At 38.6% G+C, this 20,656-nt stretch overlaps 1 protein-coding gene across 6 annotated transcripts in view; it reads right to left on the minus strand.

Moving 5' to 3' along the window:
- LOC106879504 (nicotinamide riboside kinase 1) overlaps positions 1-20,656 on the minus strand; it is a 63,095-nt gene that overhangs the window by 13,934 nt on the left and 28,505 nt on the right. For 3 of the 6 annotated variants that reach the window (XR_008265310.2, XM_052972151.2, XM_052972148.2), the window contains exons 2-6: positions 16,893-16,972; positions 16,057-16,124; positions 12,136-12,226; positions 4,997-5,054; positions 1,278-1,401 (exon numbers count right to left, since the gene is read on the minus strand). Coding sequence is in view for 5 of the 6 variants with exons in the window: in XM_052972151.2 (XP_052828111.1) it covers positions 1,278-1,401; positions 4,997-5,054; positions 12,136-12,226; positions 16,057-16,124; positions 16,893-16,931 (380 nt within the window). In the remaining variant the exon portion in view is untranslated. The remainder of the gene's footprint in view (positions 1-1,277; positions 1,402-4,996; positions 5,055-12,135; positions 12,227-16,056; positions 16,125-16,892; positions 16,973-20,656) is intronic. The other 3 variants (XM_014929112.3, XM_052972149.2, XM_014929110.3) reach the window with 1 other exon arrangement.

The raw sequence follows: 20,656 nt of genomic DNA on the forward strand, positions 1-20,656 counted from the left end.
GAGGTAAGAGCTCTCTGAACTTTTCCCAGGCTATTCTAATTCTAGCAGCTACGCTTTCAGCGCACCCACCTCCACTGCTAATTTGGTCACCAAGATAGCAGAAGCTATCAACCACTTCTAGTTTTTCTCCCTGGAATGTGGCAGAAGTTGTTTTCTGCACATTCACAGTATTTATAGCTCCTGAACATCTGCTACATACAAAAACTAACTTCCTACAGTCCTTCTTGCAAAGCAAATTAAATATATATATAACTGGTTGAAGTCCTTTATTCTTAGTTAAAAGGAGATGGTCATGTAACTAGAACATTCCACACCTTATGTGATGATATCTGTTGTTCTGCAGGGATCTCTTCTTGGTCCCCTATCATTTGTTACATACATTAATGAAACAGATGCCAACTTGAAACCAACTTTCTTTACCTGAATTATATGTCTGCTTTCTGTTCCCTTTTTCGACCTTTTGCCAACGAGTTGAAATATACCTGAGTACTGTATACAAGAAACTCATTATTATTATTATTATTATTGAAGATGATGAGCTGCCAGAATTGTTAGTACACCGGGTGAAATACTTAGCAGTATTTCGTTTGCTGCTACGTTCTGAGTTCAAATTCCACTGAGGTCGACTTTGCCTTTCATCCTTTCGGGGTCAATTAAATAAGTACCAGTTACACACTGGGGTCGATGTAACTGATTTAATCCCTTCCCCCAAATTTGAGGCCTTGTGCTTCTAGTAGAAAGGATTATTATTATTATTATTAAAAAGGCAGCGAGCTGGCAGAAGTTCAGCAGTATTTTGTCTGTCCTTATATCAACTAGCACTGCCACCCCCACCCCCCAATGAAACCATCATCATCATCATCATCATTTTACTTCTCAGAGCTGTTGATCTTACTTCCTGTGGTTTATTCAGTGGAAGCGGACAGCAAACTGTTGTCTCTTTCCACAAACTATAAGCTTTGGTACCTGGATGTTAACTTATCGTAGAAGACACTTAACACCCCCAAAACCAATCTCAAAATCCTAGCTGTCCCCACTAAAGCTTTTTCAGGCCTGCTCTGCCCTCATGTCAATTCCAGTTTCTTCAACATATTACTCAAACTTGGTTGTTAGTGCTCTGAGTGCCCTTACACTGGGATAACAGTTACTCTCCTCATTGCTCACATTCTTGCAATTTCATCTTTTAGTAGTCTGTATTTTCATACCAAGCCTTGTGTCTACAGCAGAAAGAACTTTTATGTCTTGTTATCTAGTGTTACTTTAGTAAGTTTACTTACCTATGGTTAAATATAAGAAATCCATCTACCAGAAGGAGGTGCACTGTTTTGTCTGTCTGTGCTAATGAAGAAGCTTGTTGGTTGATATCAGTGACCATTTTATCAGTATCTAGAGCTGAAAGAACTAGTTTGAAAATATTGAGAAGTTATAATGGATTACACAATCATCATGGAACAGGGTTTTAATTACACAGCATCATATATAAGCAGGATTTTAGCTATATAACATTAAATGATTTTTAATGATATATCATTAAATATAATTTTTAATTGCATAATATTAAATATAGACAATGTTTTACGTATCTATCATTAACCCATTAGCATTCAGATTCCTCTGTCAAATGTAATTCTTATTTATTCACATTGTTTTGAATTAATCAGGTATTATCTCATGAGATTTGCGATTTTGATGATGTGATTGTTTATTTTCAGAACGACATTGCAAAGTAGGTGTGAGAAGCTTGATCTAGTCGAATTTGAACACAAGAACATGTAGAATATTTGGGCTGGATGTGGCTGGTTTGAATACTAAAGGATTAGATATGATTTTAAACTTAATCCAGTAGAGAGGCTCCAGCTTGGGCGTTTCAGAGAATGGGGTAGTGTGGGGTTAACTCCATAGGCACTCCATAATCCCAGGTCAACTCTGGCCTGGGATGGTTGTACCTATCAGGGTTCCTAGTTGTAGGATAAATAACAGAAGATTCACTAATGTGTGACTAAGAAATACAGGGCTCAGAGGCGAGCTGGATCCTAGACATGTGTCACACAGGACGATCGATATGTGGATATACTCTGATGTCACATGACCCAATACCCACTGTTTAAGTGTTGAATAGGCCCAGTACCTCAAGGGTAAGCTTAGGAAAACAGAGAAATAGTGGAGTAAACTGTAAATAAATTGACAGAAAGCGATGGGAAACAACTGCTGTATTTTTACCAAGAAAAACCATGATCGTCAACACTTGTTGGTTATATAAAGAGAGTGGGTTATATAAAGAGAGTGGCCTAGTGATTACGACAGTGGACTTGCGGTCGTAGGATCGCAGTTTTGAATCCCAGATTGGGCGTTGTGAGTGTTTATTGAGCAAAAACACCTAAAGCTTCATGAGGCCCCAGCAGGGGGTGGTGGTGAACCCTGCTGTACTCTTTCACCTCAACTTTCTCTCACTCTTTCTTCCTGTTTCTGTTGTACCTGGATTTCAAAGAGACCAGCCTTGTCACACTCTGTGTCATGCTGAATCTCCCTGAGAACTACATTAAGGATACATGTGTCTGTGGAGTGCTCAGCCACTTGCACATAAATTTTACGAGCAGGCTGATCTGTTGATTGGATCAACTGGAATCCTCATTGTCGTAACCAACGGAGTGCCACGATATAAAGAGAGAAGACATTAAATATTAAGTTAATATGTTGAACAAACATATTAATAAATATATTAGCTTTTAATTTTTACTGGTTTTAGTCACTTGACTGTGGCCATACTGGAGCACTGCCTTTTATGATTTAGTCTAGTAAATCGCACCCAGTACTAATTTTTGAAGTCAGGTTCTTATTCTATCGGTTTCTTTTGCTGAACCACAAATTTATGGGGATGTAAACAAACCAATACTGATTGTCAAGCAGTGGGAGAAGGGACAAACACATACACAAAGACATAATCAACCACCTTATATATATATATATATATATATATATATATATAGGTGAGAAAGTTGGTAATATATATATATATATATATATGTATGTATGTATGTATGTATGTATGTATGTATGTATGTATGTATATATATATATATATATATATATATATATATGTATGTATGTATATATATGTATGTATATATATATATATATATATATGTATGTATATATATATATGTATGTATGTATATGTATGTATGTATATATATATATGTATGTATATATATATATATATATATATATATATATATATATATATATATATATATGTATGTATATATGTATATATATATATATATATATATATATATATATATATATATATATATATATATATATATATATATATATATATGTATGTATATATGTATATATATATATATATATATATATATATATATATATTGCCTTGGAATCCTCTGTGTAGTGGGTTGATCCACTACTCAGGAAGAGACTATTCTAGAGTACGTTCTGTCTTATCTTCGAAACGTCTAGATAGAATAGAGACAGCTGATGAAGGGATATTCCAAGTGGCTTTCCGTTTTCCTATGTGTTCATTCCGTTGTCTGTAGTTTATTGTTCTAACGTCCTGTACCCTGATATGCATATATATACACATGTAGATGTAAGTATGTACATATATGTGTGTATACATGTATATATATTCTTTGTATTATATATATATATATATATATATATATATACTTTATTTGTTGCTTAACAAGGGTACCAATGGTTTCACCATTGTCAAGCTTGCTACAAGGGAACGTTGATATTTATCTCCCCATAATGGGCTCCCACACAGTTTCTGTCTGCCAAATTCACTTACAAGGTATTGGTTGGCTTGGAAGTGTAGCAGAAAGACACTTGCCTAAGGTGTTACACAGTGAGACTGAACCTAAGACCATTTAGTTGCAGAGTGGACTTCTTAACCATACAGCCATCCATGACTGCACCTATTATATTGTTTATTTAACAACTTATTAACGACTGCCTTGATAAACAAACAAATCTCAAATATTTTTAATGACAGATATAAGACTGAAAATGCTAGGCATTTGGTACAAATGCACTAGACAACATAGGGCTACAAATATTTGGGGAGGTGGGGAGAGTAGAATTAATTATCCTGCTATTTTTAACTTTGAAAACTAATTAATTTTTTGGAGGTTATCTAGTCTCCATGTAAATCCTCTCTGTGTGTCATTAGGCCAATTCTTCTTTCTAAGAATCTGCCTTTGGTGCTAATGCTTTTGCAAATCTTTTTCCATTAATATCTAGGGTTTTCATCTCCATTAAAAGCAAAGAGTCATAACTGAGTCAATGACTCATGAGTCAGTTATAGCTCAACACTTCACCTACCAATGCTGATATTTCACTGAGTCCATGGCAAATACAGAGTCCCCCCCCCACCACCACCACTCGATGGTCCAATCCACTGAGATGAAAATAAGTACTACAAGGAGATAGTGTTTCATTGCAGTAAACAGCAGGAGCACTATGTAAGTGGTGAGAGTTTTGTTAACAGGCAGCTTTGAATCTTGAGTTCAAATCTGCTCAGGGTTTTATGGAAAAAACAACAGAAAATCATTTCACAGTGGGGGTCATAAGAGGAAAGGCAATGAGAATGGTCTGAGGGTCTGGTAATAATATTTAGAATTTATTTAGGGTCAAGTGAGTGTGTGTGTTTATAAGTAGTATGTTTATGTGCTTATAAGTGGTGTGTGCATATATGTGTGCGTATATGTGTAGGTTCGTTTGTAATGAATATTCCTTATCTAATGATAGATTACGATATGTTTAATTAGCTATAATTAGTCATTGTTAGAAAATGCGATCTTGCTGTAAAACACACTCTCTGACAATTCCTGATAATTATCCAAGTATTTTTATTATCTTTTATTTCAATTATGTTGGACATTCCAGGGAGGAGAGAAAACAAAAACGGATGTAAAATAAAACTTCGTTTTAAATTCAAAGCAAAATTTAAAATGAAAAAATTAAAACTTACCATCCCAGTTGTAACAGTTCAGTTCTGGAATTAGCTCCAGGTTTTTAGAACCGACTTCCTGGAAATAAACATGGGGAAATTTCTTCAAAAATGTGTCTGTGTAGGCATATATGCAAAAAAAAAAAGTAAACCTATATTTTGATATAATAGTAAATATCTATCAAACACACACACACCATCTGTGTATAAGAAATTCCACTTCTCAAGAAGCGCTGATTCATGTGAATTATGTCCCTTGCTAAAACTTGCCCAGAAAACTTCCAGAAGATAAATACCATATTTTGATTGCATAGAAGACACATTTTTTCGAATGAAAATGTCTCGAAAAAATAACCCTAGGTACTATATGCGAAGTTGGACCTATATCACATGCTTTAATGCATTAAAAACCTTTTTCCTTGAATATGTACAACTGAAACAGGCGTGCATCTCTTAAGCCCTGTGTCTTACATTGTCAAATACAGCATATCACCTCTGTATGACAAACAATCTTCAGTCAGCGTTACTTGATGTCTGTTTTCCCATGTTTTCACGGCTTGAATGGGTCTTCTCCAGTACAACATCTCACCGTTTGTTGCACTCATCATTTTCATCTAATTCACCCTCTTTATCTCTTCATTCCAATCTTTCTTTAGTTTTTCTTTGCCACAATTTCCTTCTTCTTAATTTATCTGTCATGGGGCATAAGTGGCATCAGATGTGATGCGCAAGAGAGAAGACAGTGCTGGTATAGTCATGTGATGCAAATGAACGACGATATCTACATTAAAAAATGCTGATCTCTTAACTATGGCGGGAACCTTTGGATGAGATAGACTTGTGGAGATGTGGAGTGAGGTGGTGAAATATGATCTTCGGTTGGGGCAGTGACAAGAGACCAAGACTTCTGACTATTTGCTGTGCCTGAGAAGACACGCCAAGCTAAGTCAAATCGTGTTTGTGGCCAGTGTCAGTGACACATAAAAGGCATCTGTGCTATACATACATACATATATCATCATCATCATCATCATCGTTCAACATCCATTTTCCATGCTGGCATAGGTTGGATGGTTTGACTGAGGACTGGAGAGCCAGCGGCTGCACCAGACTTCAATCTGATCTGGCAATATTTCTACAGCTGGATGCCCTTCCTAATGCCAACCACTTCGAGAGTGTAGTGGGTGATTTTTACGTGCCGCCAGCACAGGAGCCAGTCAGGTGAGCCTGGCATCGATCACATTTGGATAGGGCTTTTTACGTGCCACCGGCACGGGGGGCCAGTCAGTGGGTACTGGCATCGGCCACGTTTTGATGGTGCTTTTTACATGCCACGGGCACAGGAGCCAGTCAGGGGGCACTGGCACAGCTACGATACTGGTTTGACTTGACTCAACAGGTCTTCTCAAGCATATCATAACACCCGATGCATCAGAGGTATTCTTAACAGGGCTGGACATGCGTGGATGCAATCTCATTTTAGTTGCCAGGTTTTCTCAATCACAGCATATCTCCAAAGGTCTCAGTCTCCTGTCACTGCCTCTGTGAGGCCCAATGTTCAAAAGTCAAGCTTAACCACCTCATCCCATGTCTTCCTGGGTCTACTTCTTCCACAGTTAGGGAGTGGCACTTCCTCACACAGCTGTCCTCATCCATACATAACACATAGACATACCAGTGCAGTCGCCTCTCTTGCACACCACATTTGATGCTTCTTATGCCCAACTTTTCTCTCAGGGTGCTTACACTCTGCCATGTATGCACACTGACATTACACATCCAGCAGATCATACTAGCTTCATTTCTTTCAAGCCTACACATGTCCTCAGCATTCATGGCCCATGTTTCACTGCTGTATAGTATGGCAGTTCATGCACATGCATCATACAGTCTACCTTTAATCCTGAGTGAGAGGCCCTTTGTTGCCAGCAGAGGTAGGAACTCCTTGAACTTTGCCCAGCCTATTCTTATTCTAGCCGCTACACTCTCAGAGCAACCACTCCCACTACAGACTTGGTCGCCTAGGTAGTGGATGCTATTAACTAATTCTAGTTTCTCCCACTGGCATGTAATGGAATCTGTTTTCTGTACATCTTCAGTGTTTATTGCCCCTGTGCAACTACCATATACAAAAACTATTTTCCTGGTTAATCTGCCTTTGATATTGCTGCATCTTTTATGTGTCCATAGCTTACCAAGTACATCGTATGGAGTTTCTACCCATGCTTTTACAGATCTGAAGGGGATTGTGATTTGACAGCCTTCCTACATACTAAGCCTTTGGTTTTTGCTAGGTTAACCCTAACATCCTTCGATTCTATACTTTGCTTCCACACCCTAAACTTCTTCTCTAGTTCTGGTAGTGATTCAGCTATAAGAGCAAGGTCATCAGCATAGAGGAGCTCCCAGGGGCAGCCTGCCTTGAATTCCTTTGTTATTGCCTGGAACCATGTGGTTGTAAGCTACTTACGACACAGCCACTCCTGCACCTATATAAATATATATACATATACATACATACATATATATGCACACACACACACACATATATGTGCATGCATGTGTTTGTGGGTGTATATGTATATGTGTCGACATGTGTGCTTGTTTGAACCTGTGCTCCCTTTTCACCTTTAAAGGCATGTGAAATAAGAGATCCTTTACTTGAGAAACAGATAAGGATTAATGACAGGAAGGGCATCCAGCTGTAAAACAATACCTCAAGAATATATATTCCTCTAACCCATGCTGACATGGAAAACACACACACACACAAAAAAAAAAACCGAATGAGCAAACAGCTCCAGTTTTTATCTCAGCTCATTCCTGCTGTGTCGTTCATGTAGTTAATGGAGCATGTCTACCACATGTTCTAGAACCCTTCACAAACCCTCCACTTATGAAACCAATGTTTTGCTGCTTGGCAATATTGCATTTTATGCAACAACACCATGCACTTATTTTAGGTGAGAGAGAGAAGGAGAGGGGGAGGGAGAGAGAGGAGAGAGAAGGAGAGAGAGTGATGTAGAGGGAGAGAGAGAGAAAGAAGAGGGAGAGAGAGTGAGAGAAAGAAACAGACAGGGAGAGACGGAGAGAAAGAGAAGAGAGAGGGGAAGAGAGAGAAAGAAGAGAGATATAGGGAAAGAGAAAGACAGGGGAAGAGAGAGAGGGAGAGAGAGAGAAAGAGGAGAGAGATATAGGGAAAGAGAAAGACAGGGGAAGGGAGAGAGGGAGAGAGAGAGAAAGAGGAGAGAGATACAGGGAAAGAGAAAGACAGGGGAAGGGAGAGAGAAACGTAGAGGGAGAGAGAAAGAAAGAGGAGGGAGAGAGAGAAAGAGGAGGGAGAGAGAGTGAGAGAAAGAAAGAAACAGAAGCGGAGAGAGACGGAAAGAGGGGAAGGGGAGAGGGAGAGAGATAGAGATAAGGGGAAGAAAGAGAAAGAGGAGAGAGAGAAAGTGGGGAAGAGAGAGAGGGAGAGAGAGCAAGAGATAGAGGGAGGTATGAGAAGAAAGAGAAAGAGGAGAGAGGGAGAGAGAGATGGAGAAGAAAGAGAAAGAGGAGGGAGGGAGAGAGAAAGAGGAGAGAGAGAGAGAAAGAGGGAGAGAGAGAGAGAGAGAGAGAGAGAGAGAGAGAGAGAGAGAGAGAGGAATCCTTTTTGTTGTAATTTTTCTTACTGAGAATAGTTTAGAACCCAATTTTGAGGTTGTGAGTTCCCTTTTGGTGGATTGAAGATATTTTGTGCCTTGTCGTTCATCGTACTTGGCTTGCTGGGTCTTCTCACGCGGAAATATTAAACTGTTTTCTCACACACACACACACCCGTAACAATCAACATATTCACATACACATTCATACACACCTGCACTCACATACACCTACCCACATATTCACACACATACACATATATGTGTATGCTTAACAAACACCCACAAGCACGTATATCCTCCACACATGCACACACAATCATTTAGTCCCCCCCACACACCCACTCAACTACCAACATACTCCCAAACACACTTGCACATGTAGACACACACACACACACAAACATCCACCTACACATGACACACATTCCCACATACATGTATGCACTGCACCCTAAACATATTCAGTCACACACACATGCGCACACACGTTCAGAGTCACACACACTTACATGTGCACACCCACCCACCCACCCACACTTACACGCGCGCACACACACACACAGTCACACACAATTACATGTGCACAGCCACCCACCCACCCACACAGATTAATGAGTGATGTTAATACATTTAGTAAAATTATCAAAGTACTCCATGGGAGTTCTATAAAAATCAATAAGTACCCCAATCAGGGTATCTACAATGATAGGGTAGCAGCTGTGATGTTTGGACACAAAATACAGACATGTTACTTTTTATTATTTGACGAGCTATGGTGCCTTGTGGAGATGTTGGACCATTTTCTTACACACACATTCATACAAGCATACACACACACACATACACTCACATACACCTACCCACATATATAAATATATATCATATTGGTATATTAACTGTGGTGTGATACATTAAGAAACATAATGAGGCATATGTGAGTATGCATGTGTGTGTGTGTGTGGATGTGTGTGTGTGGATGTGTGTGTGTGGATGTGTGTGTGTGGATGTGTGTGTGTGGATGTGTGTGTGTGGATGTGTGTGTGTGGATGTGTGTGTGTGTGTCCACCACTGCTTGACTACTGGTGTTGGTATAGTTATGTCCTCATGACTTAGTGGTTCAGCAAAGGGAGAATGATAGAATAAGTACCAGGCTTTAACAAAAAAAAAAAAAAGAAGTACCGAGGTTGATTCATTTGATTAAAAATTCAAAGCAGTGCCCTAGCATGGCCAGTGTAATGACTGAGACAAAAGGCAAAGAAAAGGAGAAAGAAACCCCCTCTTTCCATCCCTTTCACAGACATCTGTAATTTTCTACTTCCATTCTTTGCACAATTTCAACCACTTCAGCTCAATTCCAGTTCCTCACAGTGTTACCAATTCATTGAATTTATTTTTCTTTCACAAATTTTTATGAATTCACAGTTTCAGTCACTCCTACCTGAGAACTTCTTATTTTTCTTCCTCCATTATAACTGTATGCATGTTTGCTTTGAACCGCGAAGGGATGTGAATAAACCAACACTAGTTGTCAAGTGGTGGTGATGGGAACAAGTACACATACAAAGATGTACACACATAAATATATCATCATTTAACCCTTTCGAGACCAACACCTCTGGCTCTGCAGTACAAATGTCTTGTTTTCAATAGTTCTGAATTAAAATCTTCCACCAAACTTTAGTCAAAATTTATGTTCCTAACATTAGCCTAATGATGACTAAGTTATTTTACTAAATTCTTTGTTATATTTAAAATTAAATGAAAGTAACACAGAGCATCTCAACAGAAAGATGCTAACAAAAGGGTTAAAGACAGTCAGTCAAACGTGTCTTCAATTTGCACAAGATTCTGCAAATGAACTTTTTTGATAACAACCCAGCTGAAACTGCCTCTGGCTCTGAGTACAAATGTCTTGTTTTCAAATGTTCTGAATTAAAATCTTCCGCCAAACCTTAGTCACAATTTATGTTCCTAACACTAGCTGAATGATGACGAAGTTATTTTACCAAATTCTTTGTTATATTTAAAATTAACTGAAAGAAACACAGAGCATCCCAACAGAAATATAGTAACAAAAGGGTTAATGTTCATTTTTCCATGTTGGAAGTGGTTGGATGGATTGGCAATACATGGCAAGCTGCAGGACTGTGCTAAGCTCCAATGTCAGTTTTGGCATGGTTTCTATAGCTGGATACCCTTCCTAATGCCAACCACTTTACAGTGTGTAGTGGAGGCCTCTTCTTTTTTTTTTGTGCTACAAGCACTAATGAGGTTGCTAAGCATTTTGCAAGATCGGGAGAGGATAGGGAAAAAGATCTTGCTACTAGGCAGCATTCAAGGGGGAGGAAGGCTTATGCCAATGCTGAGCTTCATGGAGGGACAAACTACAGAGGAGATACAGGGCTACTATACATAATATAGGGGTGGCTGAGAATAGAATGATAAGAGATACAGTGCAAGAGGAAAATCTGAGGGGACAGGAAGATGAGTATAAGAAAGGATTCAGACAGTGGGTCAAAGGAAGGAAGGAAGGAAGGAAAGAAGGGGTTCTTTCATAAGTATATGGAGGGGAGAGATGGTTAGAGATGGGGGTAGAGGAGAAATGGTTGATGAGAAATATCTGTATGGGAGTAGGGAGATGGGTAAGGTGAGAGATAGAAGTGGATCAAGGTCAGGGCGGGGAGTGATTTGCAAGCTGTAGGGGTGGAAAAAAGGAAGATGTAGGTGCACATAAGGCAGTGAGTGAGATGTGATGGCATATATGAGAGGGTGCTGAGGATGAAAGCAGATATGTGAGAGGATTTAATGGAACAGAATGGAATGTGGCAGAGGAGGGGACCTCCGTTGTACAGTTCCCACTTACCAAATCCACTGACAAGTCATTGGTCAGCCTGGGGTTAGAGTAAAAGACATTTGCCCAAGGTGCCAAGGAACCTAGAACCATGTGGTTATAAAACAAGCTTTTTAACTACACAGCCCATGATTTTTTTTGGAAAAGATCCCATTGCCTTTTGCTGGTTTATTTACAGTTTACACTGCTAGTCTCCTATCCTCTAAAGCTTGTCCTTGAGGCAAGGGGTCTATTTAATCCTTAGACAGGGGTATTAGTTCGCATGGCATCAAGACATGTCCACATGCTGGTTGGCCTGTGTGATAGGTGTCTAGGGACAAGGCTTTCTCTGAATTCTGTATGTCTTAGCCACAGGACTATCTTCTGTTATTCAACCCAAAACAGGGGCCTTTGACAGGAACTACCACCTTGGGCCAGAGCAGCTCTGGGAGTAGGGGTGATTAAGGGTTAACTCCATACTCCTCAAAACACTTATATTTCTGAAGTGGGGTCTCCCTATGAAATGAACTTTAATATGTTACCCAGGTTTAAGAATAAGTATTTTCAGTGCTTATTTCACAGCAACACTGAAGAAGGACCGAAACAATGGGGGGGGGGGGGGGTCAAATAAATATATATATAGAAAGAAAAGCAATAAAAAACAAACAGTAAAGCAATTGACTCACTCTAAAGCAATCATCTTGACAGAAACTGGTTGAATTAGGAAAATATTCTGCAAGTTTCTTTGTCAAAGAAGACTTCCCACTGTTTGTTGCCCTGCAAAGGAATATTTACAATATTTACAATTAATACAGGCTCTCTCTCTCTCTCTCTCTCTCTCTGTGTGTGTGTGTGTGTGTGTGTGTGTGTGTGTGTGTGTGTGTGTGTGTGTGTGTGTGTGTGTGTGTGTGTGTGTGTGTGTGTGTGTCTGTCTGTCTGTCTGTGTCTCTTTCTCTCTGTGTGGCTCACAGCAGTAAAGAAGAATGTTTAGTTTCCATTGAAGATGTGTTCTAATTTTGTTTCTTGGTGGAAACTGTGTCATTTTATTCATGTAGCTGAGTACTTTTCAAAATGACAAGGAGGGTTGTCATTGTTGTCGTTGTTGTTGTTGTCACTGTTTTTATGTTTTCTAAGCTGGGATGGTTTAGGCAGGACTTTCAGTGTCGGTATCCTATCAGGTACCAACACTTTTAGCTGCTTTTTATGACATGTAGACAGACGGATAGAGAAAGATAAGATAGAGCGAGAAAAAGATAGATAGATAGATAGATAGAGATATAGATAGATAAATAGGTAACTAGATAGATAGATAGATCAATAACTAGCTAGCTAGATAAATAGATAGATAGCTAGATAGATAGAGATAGGTAGACAGGATAGATAGATAGACAGACAGAGATAGAGAGATAAAAATATAGGTGGATATATATATATATATATATATATATATATATATATATAGAGAGAGAGAGAGAGAGAGAGAGAGAGAGGGGGGGTAGATAGGATAGACAGAGAGATAGAAAGATAGATAGATAGATAGAGAGAGAGAGAGAGAGAGGTAGATAGGATAGATAGAGAGATAGGATAGATAGATAGATAGATAGATAGATAGATAGATAGATAGATAGATAGATAGATAGATAGATATTAGGTTGTCACACATGAAATGTCGCATTTTCAATTACTTGTTATTTTGGTCATTTAAAAACTCAATTATGTATACCCTTGCATTTAATCTTGACTCTTTTTCTTTCCCAACAATATTGGTATACAAAATTCGCACCCACAGACCTTATGAAAATGATAACAACCAAACAATGTTGAGTGATTTTCTTGTATAGCCATACAAGAAAATCACTGGGTCACTCTGCTGCAGAAGCTCTATGGAATATCAAGCAGGACTTTGGTAATGGTTCTGTTGACATCAGAACTGTTCAGAGATGGTTCTAAAGATCTCGTTCAGGAGATGATAGCCTCAAAAATGAACCAAGAGGGAAGCCAAAATCAGTTACTTGGCATGATGGATTAAATGCTTTGGTTGAACAAAATCCGAGAACAATGGTCCAAAAACTTTCACCAGAACTCCAAACATCTTACTCAACTGTTTCTTGACTCTTGAAAAAAATTGGAAAAGTCAAGAAAACGGATGGGTTTGTTCCACATAAACTGAACAAGATTTAAATAAAAACACGCGCTTCAAAGTGTGCTTCTTATTGCTTTCTTGACTGGAAAAAGAGCCATTTTTACATCGAATCATTACATGTGATGAGAAATGGATACTCTTTGACAACAGCAGGAGAACAGGACTGTGATTAAATGCAGGAGAGCCACCTAAGCACTACTCAAAACAACCATTGCACCCTAAAAAGTTAGTGGTCACTGTATGGTGGCCTGTGAAGGGAGTTATTCATTATTCATTTCTGCAACAAAGGAAATACAGTAACAGCAACATCGTATTGTCAGGTAATTGATTGTATGTATGAGAATTTGAAAAAGAAGCAATCCAGACAAGTGAATAGAGATGACCCAATTTTGCTCCATGACAATGCATGTCCTCACGCTTCTCAAGCTACGGTCCAAAAGTTGCAAAGCCTGAATTATGAGATTTTGCAACATCTTCCCTATTTACATTATTTACATTATTTACATTTGACGGATATTTCTCCTCATCTTGTTTGTTGTTAACACAACGTTTCGGCTGATATACCCTCCAGCCTTCGTCAGGTGTCTTGGGGAAATTTCGAACCTGGGTTCTCATTCCTAACGATGTTACTATTATTATTTATTATTATCATTACTATTATTAGTGGTTAAGAGCGCGGGCTACTAACCCCAAGGTTCCGAGTTCGATTTACAGCAGCGACCTGATTAATAATAGTAATAATAATAATAAATAATAATAGTAACATCGTTAGGAATGAGAACCCAGGTTCGAAATTTCCCCAAGACACCTGATGAAGGCTGGAGGGTATATCAGCCGAAACGTTGTGTTAACAACAAACAAGATGAGGAGAAATATCCGTCAAATGTAAATAATGTAAATAATTCCTCATCTCTTAAATATAGAACTGTATCTTCCCTATTCTCCTCATATCCCTCCTACTGATCATCACTTATTTAAGCATTTTGAGCTTTTCCTAAGCAATAAAACACTCTTAAATAGAGAAGAGGTAATTGAAGCATTTGGACAGTTTATCACAGCAAAAGATGAAATTTTTTTTTGGAAGATGGAATGTTGGGTAATGGTCATAAATGAACATGGATCATACTTTGATTAAATAAATCAGTTCTTTAATACTTCTGAAACATTTTATTGTTACCTTTCAAATATGACATAGAGAGATAGAGAAATAGATAGATAGATAGATAGATAGATAGATAGATAGATAGATAGATAGATAGATAGATAGATAGAAAGATAGATAGACAGATAGACAGACAGAAAGATAGATAGATAGAGACAGAAAGGTAGAGAGATAGACAGAAGAAATATATATATACACACACACACATACATATATACAAGGTGTGATGGGTAAATTGTCACCATTTTATATTTTTAATTTTGCACATGTGCATTGTTTGTTTTTGAGTTTGTTGATTACACAGTATAGTAGGATCAGTTGGGCACTGTCTGTTAGAAAAACAGCAACATGATACAATTCACTCTGACAGAAATTTGGAAACAATATGCTGTACTGCTTGGCATTCATGCCAGAAGCTCCAATATGAACATTTCAGAGTGTTTGGGTGTCAATCTGAGGACATGTACATACAGTCAACATCATGGTGTTTGGAGTGATCACTAGTGATGACAACATTATGCCTTCATTCATCTTTTCACACGGCCTCAGACTCAACAGGGAGGCCTACTTTTTTTATCAAAGGTCTACTCAATCAAAGTTGACCTGAGTTTGAAAAACAATTCCTTAACACAAACGGGGAGAAATGATTTATATCATTTCTGTGACCCACTCCTGCTCACACCCTTTCCTTCCACATATTTGGTTTAAATGACTGTTCGTGGTGCTAACAGAAACCTTTGGAAAATGTTTACACATGCACACAGAGATACACACATTCACATATTCCATGTAAAAATTACCTGGTACATTCTGTGAAGTGGTTGGCATTAGGAAAGGCATGCAGCCATAGAAACCATGCCAAAACAAACAATGAGAATCTGGGCAGCTCTCTAAGCTGGTCAGCTCCTGTGAAAATGTTCAACCCATGCCAGTATAGAAAATGGATGTTAAATGATAATGCTGTCAGTTGGTGGTATTAAATTAAGAGAGGAATTAGACTATCACCCATGTAGGCCATGGCAGTATTTGAACTCAGAATGCAAAGAACCAGGTCAAACATGGCCTTAGATCTAAGCTTCATACTGTTCCACCAATCACCAAAACCTGGATTCAGAAATTCTTTTGTTGACCCTTCAAGGATGAAACATTAAGTTGACGTTAGTTGGATTTGAACTAATGGAGCACAGAATCAGAGCAAATGCTTGTGAGGCATTCCAATGCTCAAACGATTCTGTCTGTTCTCACCACTCTAATGAATAAACAAAAAGTAAAATATAACCATAAATAACAAAAAGATCTTACCCACTGATACCAACTGACAAAATATTTTTTCTGTTCATGACTCTTCTGAAGAATCTTCTAGAAAGTTCCTAAAATAAACAAAAAAACCTTAAAATGGTTTAATGATGATTCATTTCAAGAGATTCTTGTAATGTCTAAGTGTTGACACAACGGAAAATATGCAGGAAAATTTGGTATAATTCCTTGTAACATAAGAATTTCGGATTTATTAATGTAATCAGTAAAGTAAAGGTGTTGTCAGAACCATTATTAAAGTGTTAGATGAAAATGCCAGTCTCTTGGAGGCTTGGTGAAAGATCATGAGTACCATCATTGTCTTTATGTCCACTTTCCATCTTTGAAGGGTCAAAGTTTATCATGGTAACTTTTTCTATGGCCGTCCTGTTGCCAAGTCTTATCAAGCAAAGTAATATTTCTCCATGACCAGACAAGTTTCAAATATTTGTTTCAAATTTTAGCCCAAGGCCAGCAATTTCGAGGGAGCAGATTACATTAACTTCAGTGCAAAACTGTTTTATCCACCTTGAAAGGATGAAAAAGAAAGTTGACCTCAGTAGAATTTGAACTCAGAATGTGAAGATGGGCGAAATGCCGCTAAGCATTTTGCCCAGCATGCTAACGATTCTGCCAGCTTGCTACCTTAGACACGTTTTTAATATTGAAGTCTTGAAATGAACAACACCACGTGTATAATGGTGATGCTTATTTACAATCATGATGTCAAGACAAGTGTACACACAAACACACACACACACATTAGGCTTCTTTCAGTTTCTCTTTATCAAATCCATTCAGAAGGCATTGGTCATTCAGGAGTAAGGATAGAAGACACTTACCCAAGGTACCATGCAGTGGGACTGAAACCAAGACCACATGATTGGTAAGCAAGTTTCTTGACCACACAGCTATGCCTGAGCTTGAAGAAAAAAAAATGGAAGTTGACATTTCTGTTACCATTCTTATTTTGATCATCTTCCACTGGCATTTTCCCTCATCGGTGACCATTACCCTCTCTAATTTTGGTCACCACTTCCCTTCTTTCTCCCCAGCACTGGATTAACCATTAAGCAAAATAAGCACATGCTTAGGGCATCGAGGGAAGGCGTGAGGGGGGGGGGGAGACACCACAGAAATGGTAAATGGTTTACAGCACAAAAGAAATCACTTTAAACTTGCTGAAATAATATTCAGGATGCCTTTATCTCTACTAAGTATAGATGCAGATGTGTTACCTCCCCTTGCCTCTCTCTCCCCCTCCGCCCTCCTCTTACTTCCTCCCACCCACCTCTCCTGCTCGGACTCCTACATCTTTTCACCTCTACTCTTTCTCCCTCCTCCCATATCCACATTCCCCCTTCATCATCAACCCTCCCTCATAAGCCCATCCAACCCCTACAAACTCCTACCCCACCTTCCCATCCCATACACCCACCCCAAACCTCTGCCTACCCACATACCCCTACCTCTACCTCTACCCCCACCCTCAGCCTAACCCATACTCCACCCATGCTTTCCCCAGTATCGCCTCCCCCACCTCCCAACGCCCTCACATCACACCACGCTACACCATATCATACAACTCATCACTTCACACCACCACGCACACACTAGCACTGACCAATTCCCTTCCCCGCATTTTCACACCTTCACACCTACATACACACATGCATACGTTAAGATCACCACCATTCTCTCACACACACGCACCTTCTTGTCTTGGGTTCACCACTTCTTTGTTATCTCCCCTTTTTCTTAACTCTCCTGTGTGATCCTTCTGTCTGGCATTTGCCATGATAGATCGTTGACCACTACATTTATAATTTTTTTTCTCCTTGTTTCTTTCTGTGTTCCTTCCAGTTGAAGAGCGTAGGAAGGGGGTGGGGTACAATATTCGGAAATTCCACTTAAATTCCTCTTAACTTCCAGGAAAATGAATATTTTTTCATGAAATTTTGTACAAATGTACCTTGATGTATGTACATTTCAAGCATGTAGGAATTTTGAAGGAAACAACTGCAGGTTATTTTTGAGAAGTGTTCCCCACTCGGTGGTGTTTCGGAGCAAGTCGTCCATATTTGTTTCATTTTTCTCTATTATGTGCTTATGTGCATCCTTAGATTTCTAATGAAGTAATAGGCAGTGAAGAGAATCAGTCATAAGAAAACTTTTAACTACTCCTATTCCTTTCTCTCCTCCTCTCTACCTCTTCCTCTCTCGCTCTCTCAAAAGCATACACGTGCAAGTACACAATCATTCAGTAAAATATAACTCATGTTCGTCAATGTTTTGTAAATTTACCACGATTTTCACTAGGGTGTTAGGGTGAGGGTTTTAGGGTCAGGGTTAGGGTTTAGGATTAATGTTACGGTTACGTTTTTTAGGGTCAGGGTTAGGGTTAGGGTTTAGGATTAGTGTTAGGGTTAGTATTAGGATTAGGGTTGGATAATCATGCGGGTGTTAATCTGAAAATTTACAGATATGTGAAAAGTACCGACCCTGCCATCTATTATAACTTTTGTTGTTCTGTTTAATATATACATAGATTATGCATCGAAAGAAGAGAGTTTGCTGGGGAAAGACAGCAACCGGTTTAAAATGACAGCCACAGACTGCAGCAATTCACCACATTCCAGTAGCTACTTTGAACATAATGCAAAATGGTGCATCAACACCTTCTGCCCAATCTGATAGAATTCTGGCAAAACTGTTTAGCAACAGATTGCCAGCAATTGCTTCATTACAAATTGCCATCCTAGCTCCTGTGAAAAGGGATTACCCTGCTATGTATAATCAGGGCAGCGCAAAAAGTTGTTTTGCACAAGCTTTTCTATAGCCAATTACACGGATGAAATTTATGTACGCTTAATAATTTTACGCAAAACAGCCTTCAGACTTTCCCTATTAATTTCATCATCTTTTGAATTATGAACATATTTACATCATAAGGGTTTTTTCGTTGTAAGGCTTTCTTTTTTAGTTGATTTTCAGCTAGCAAGACTTATCGTAGATGGCATAATAAGTCACACCCGGACAAGGTCGGGTTATACTGCTAGTACATATATATATATATATATATATATATATATATATATATATATATATATATATGATGGGCTTCTTTCAGTTTCCGTCTACCAAATCCACTCACAAGGCTTTGGTTGGCCCGAGGCTACAGAAGAAGATACTTGCCCAAATGCCACGCAGTGGGACTGGACCCAGAACCATGTGGTTGGAAAGTAAGCTTCTTACCACATAGCCATGCCTGCCCCTATATATATATGCATGTAAGTATGTACAAATATGTACAAGCATGTGTGTTTGTATGTGTGTGTGTGTATGTAGAAATATTTATATGTACACACATGCATATATGTACCTACATATATGTAATAGACAGACACACATATTTGTATGTATAAAGTTTTGCTTGTATTATAAGTTTATTGTCTGATTCCTTTCACAAGTTATGTGCCAAACCTTTCCTTGTCATTGATGACTCACGTCTGAGTTATTTAGTGAAACCCTAACCCTAACCCAACCCTGTATGTCTAAAATATTAACATGTCTAATGCAATAAATAACAACTTGCCGACATGAATATACAGTTGGTCTCTTATTCTGACACGAAGACTTATGTTGCATTTTGCGGAATGTCTCTTTCCATTAACACGTGTCATTTGACTTTCTTAGATATTCTGCAAATATTTCAATATTTGTAGCTTGGAGCAGAAATATTGGTAGATCGGATTAAATTTCTTACAATGTTTATTTTCATCCTTTTAATTTATGAGTTCAAATCCTGATCTTCCATTTTTTGATGGGAGGGGCAATAAAAGAAGTACTAGTTAGATCCTGGTGATGTTTCTGTTGCTTACAAAGAATAAGACTTAGCATGGTCATTAAATCATTGTGATAACATTTTTGAGCTTGAGTTGTCATCATCATCATCATTTTAACATCCACTTTTCCATGCCTGCATGGGTCAGATAGAATCTGTTGAGGCAGACTTTCAACATCCAGATGCCCTTGCTGTTGCCAACCCTCAATGGTTTCCAAGTTAATATTTCCCCATGTTAAAGTAGTGAGCTGGCAAAATTGTTACCGTGCAGGGTGAAATGCATAGTGACATTTCTTTTGTCCTTATGTTCTGAGTTCAAATTCTGCTGGGGTTGACTTTGTCTTTCATCCTTTTGGGGTGGATAAAATAAGTACCAGTTAAGCATTGGGGTCAATGTAATCGACATACCCACCCCCTGAAATTGCTGGTCTTGTACCAGAATTTGAAACCAATATTTCCCCATATTTTCATGGAAGATTGGAAGTGAAAGACACTACTTGTATGACAGTGATGCTCATTTACAACAAAATGTGATGTCAAGACAAAGAGACACAAATACACACGTGCATCTAGCTATATATAGATAGGAAAGCACCATAGGTCACATTTCCACCCATGTTTACCATTCACAGCATTCACCTCTATCCTCCATCTCTAACCATCTGTCACTCTCCTACCCCTATTCGGTTGAAGTATCTTGTCTTGCAAATTAACGGTAACTTCACTGGTGCTGGTGCAATGTAAAATACACCCAGGACATGC

Source organism: Octopus bimaculoides, chromosome 12 (assembly GCF_046866305.1).
Source record: "Octopus bimaculoides isolate indiv1 chromosome 12, ASM4686630v1, whole genome shotgun sequence".
NCBI lineage: Eukaryota > Metazoa > Mollusca > Cephalopoda > Octopoda > Octopodidae > Octopus > Octopus bimaculoides.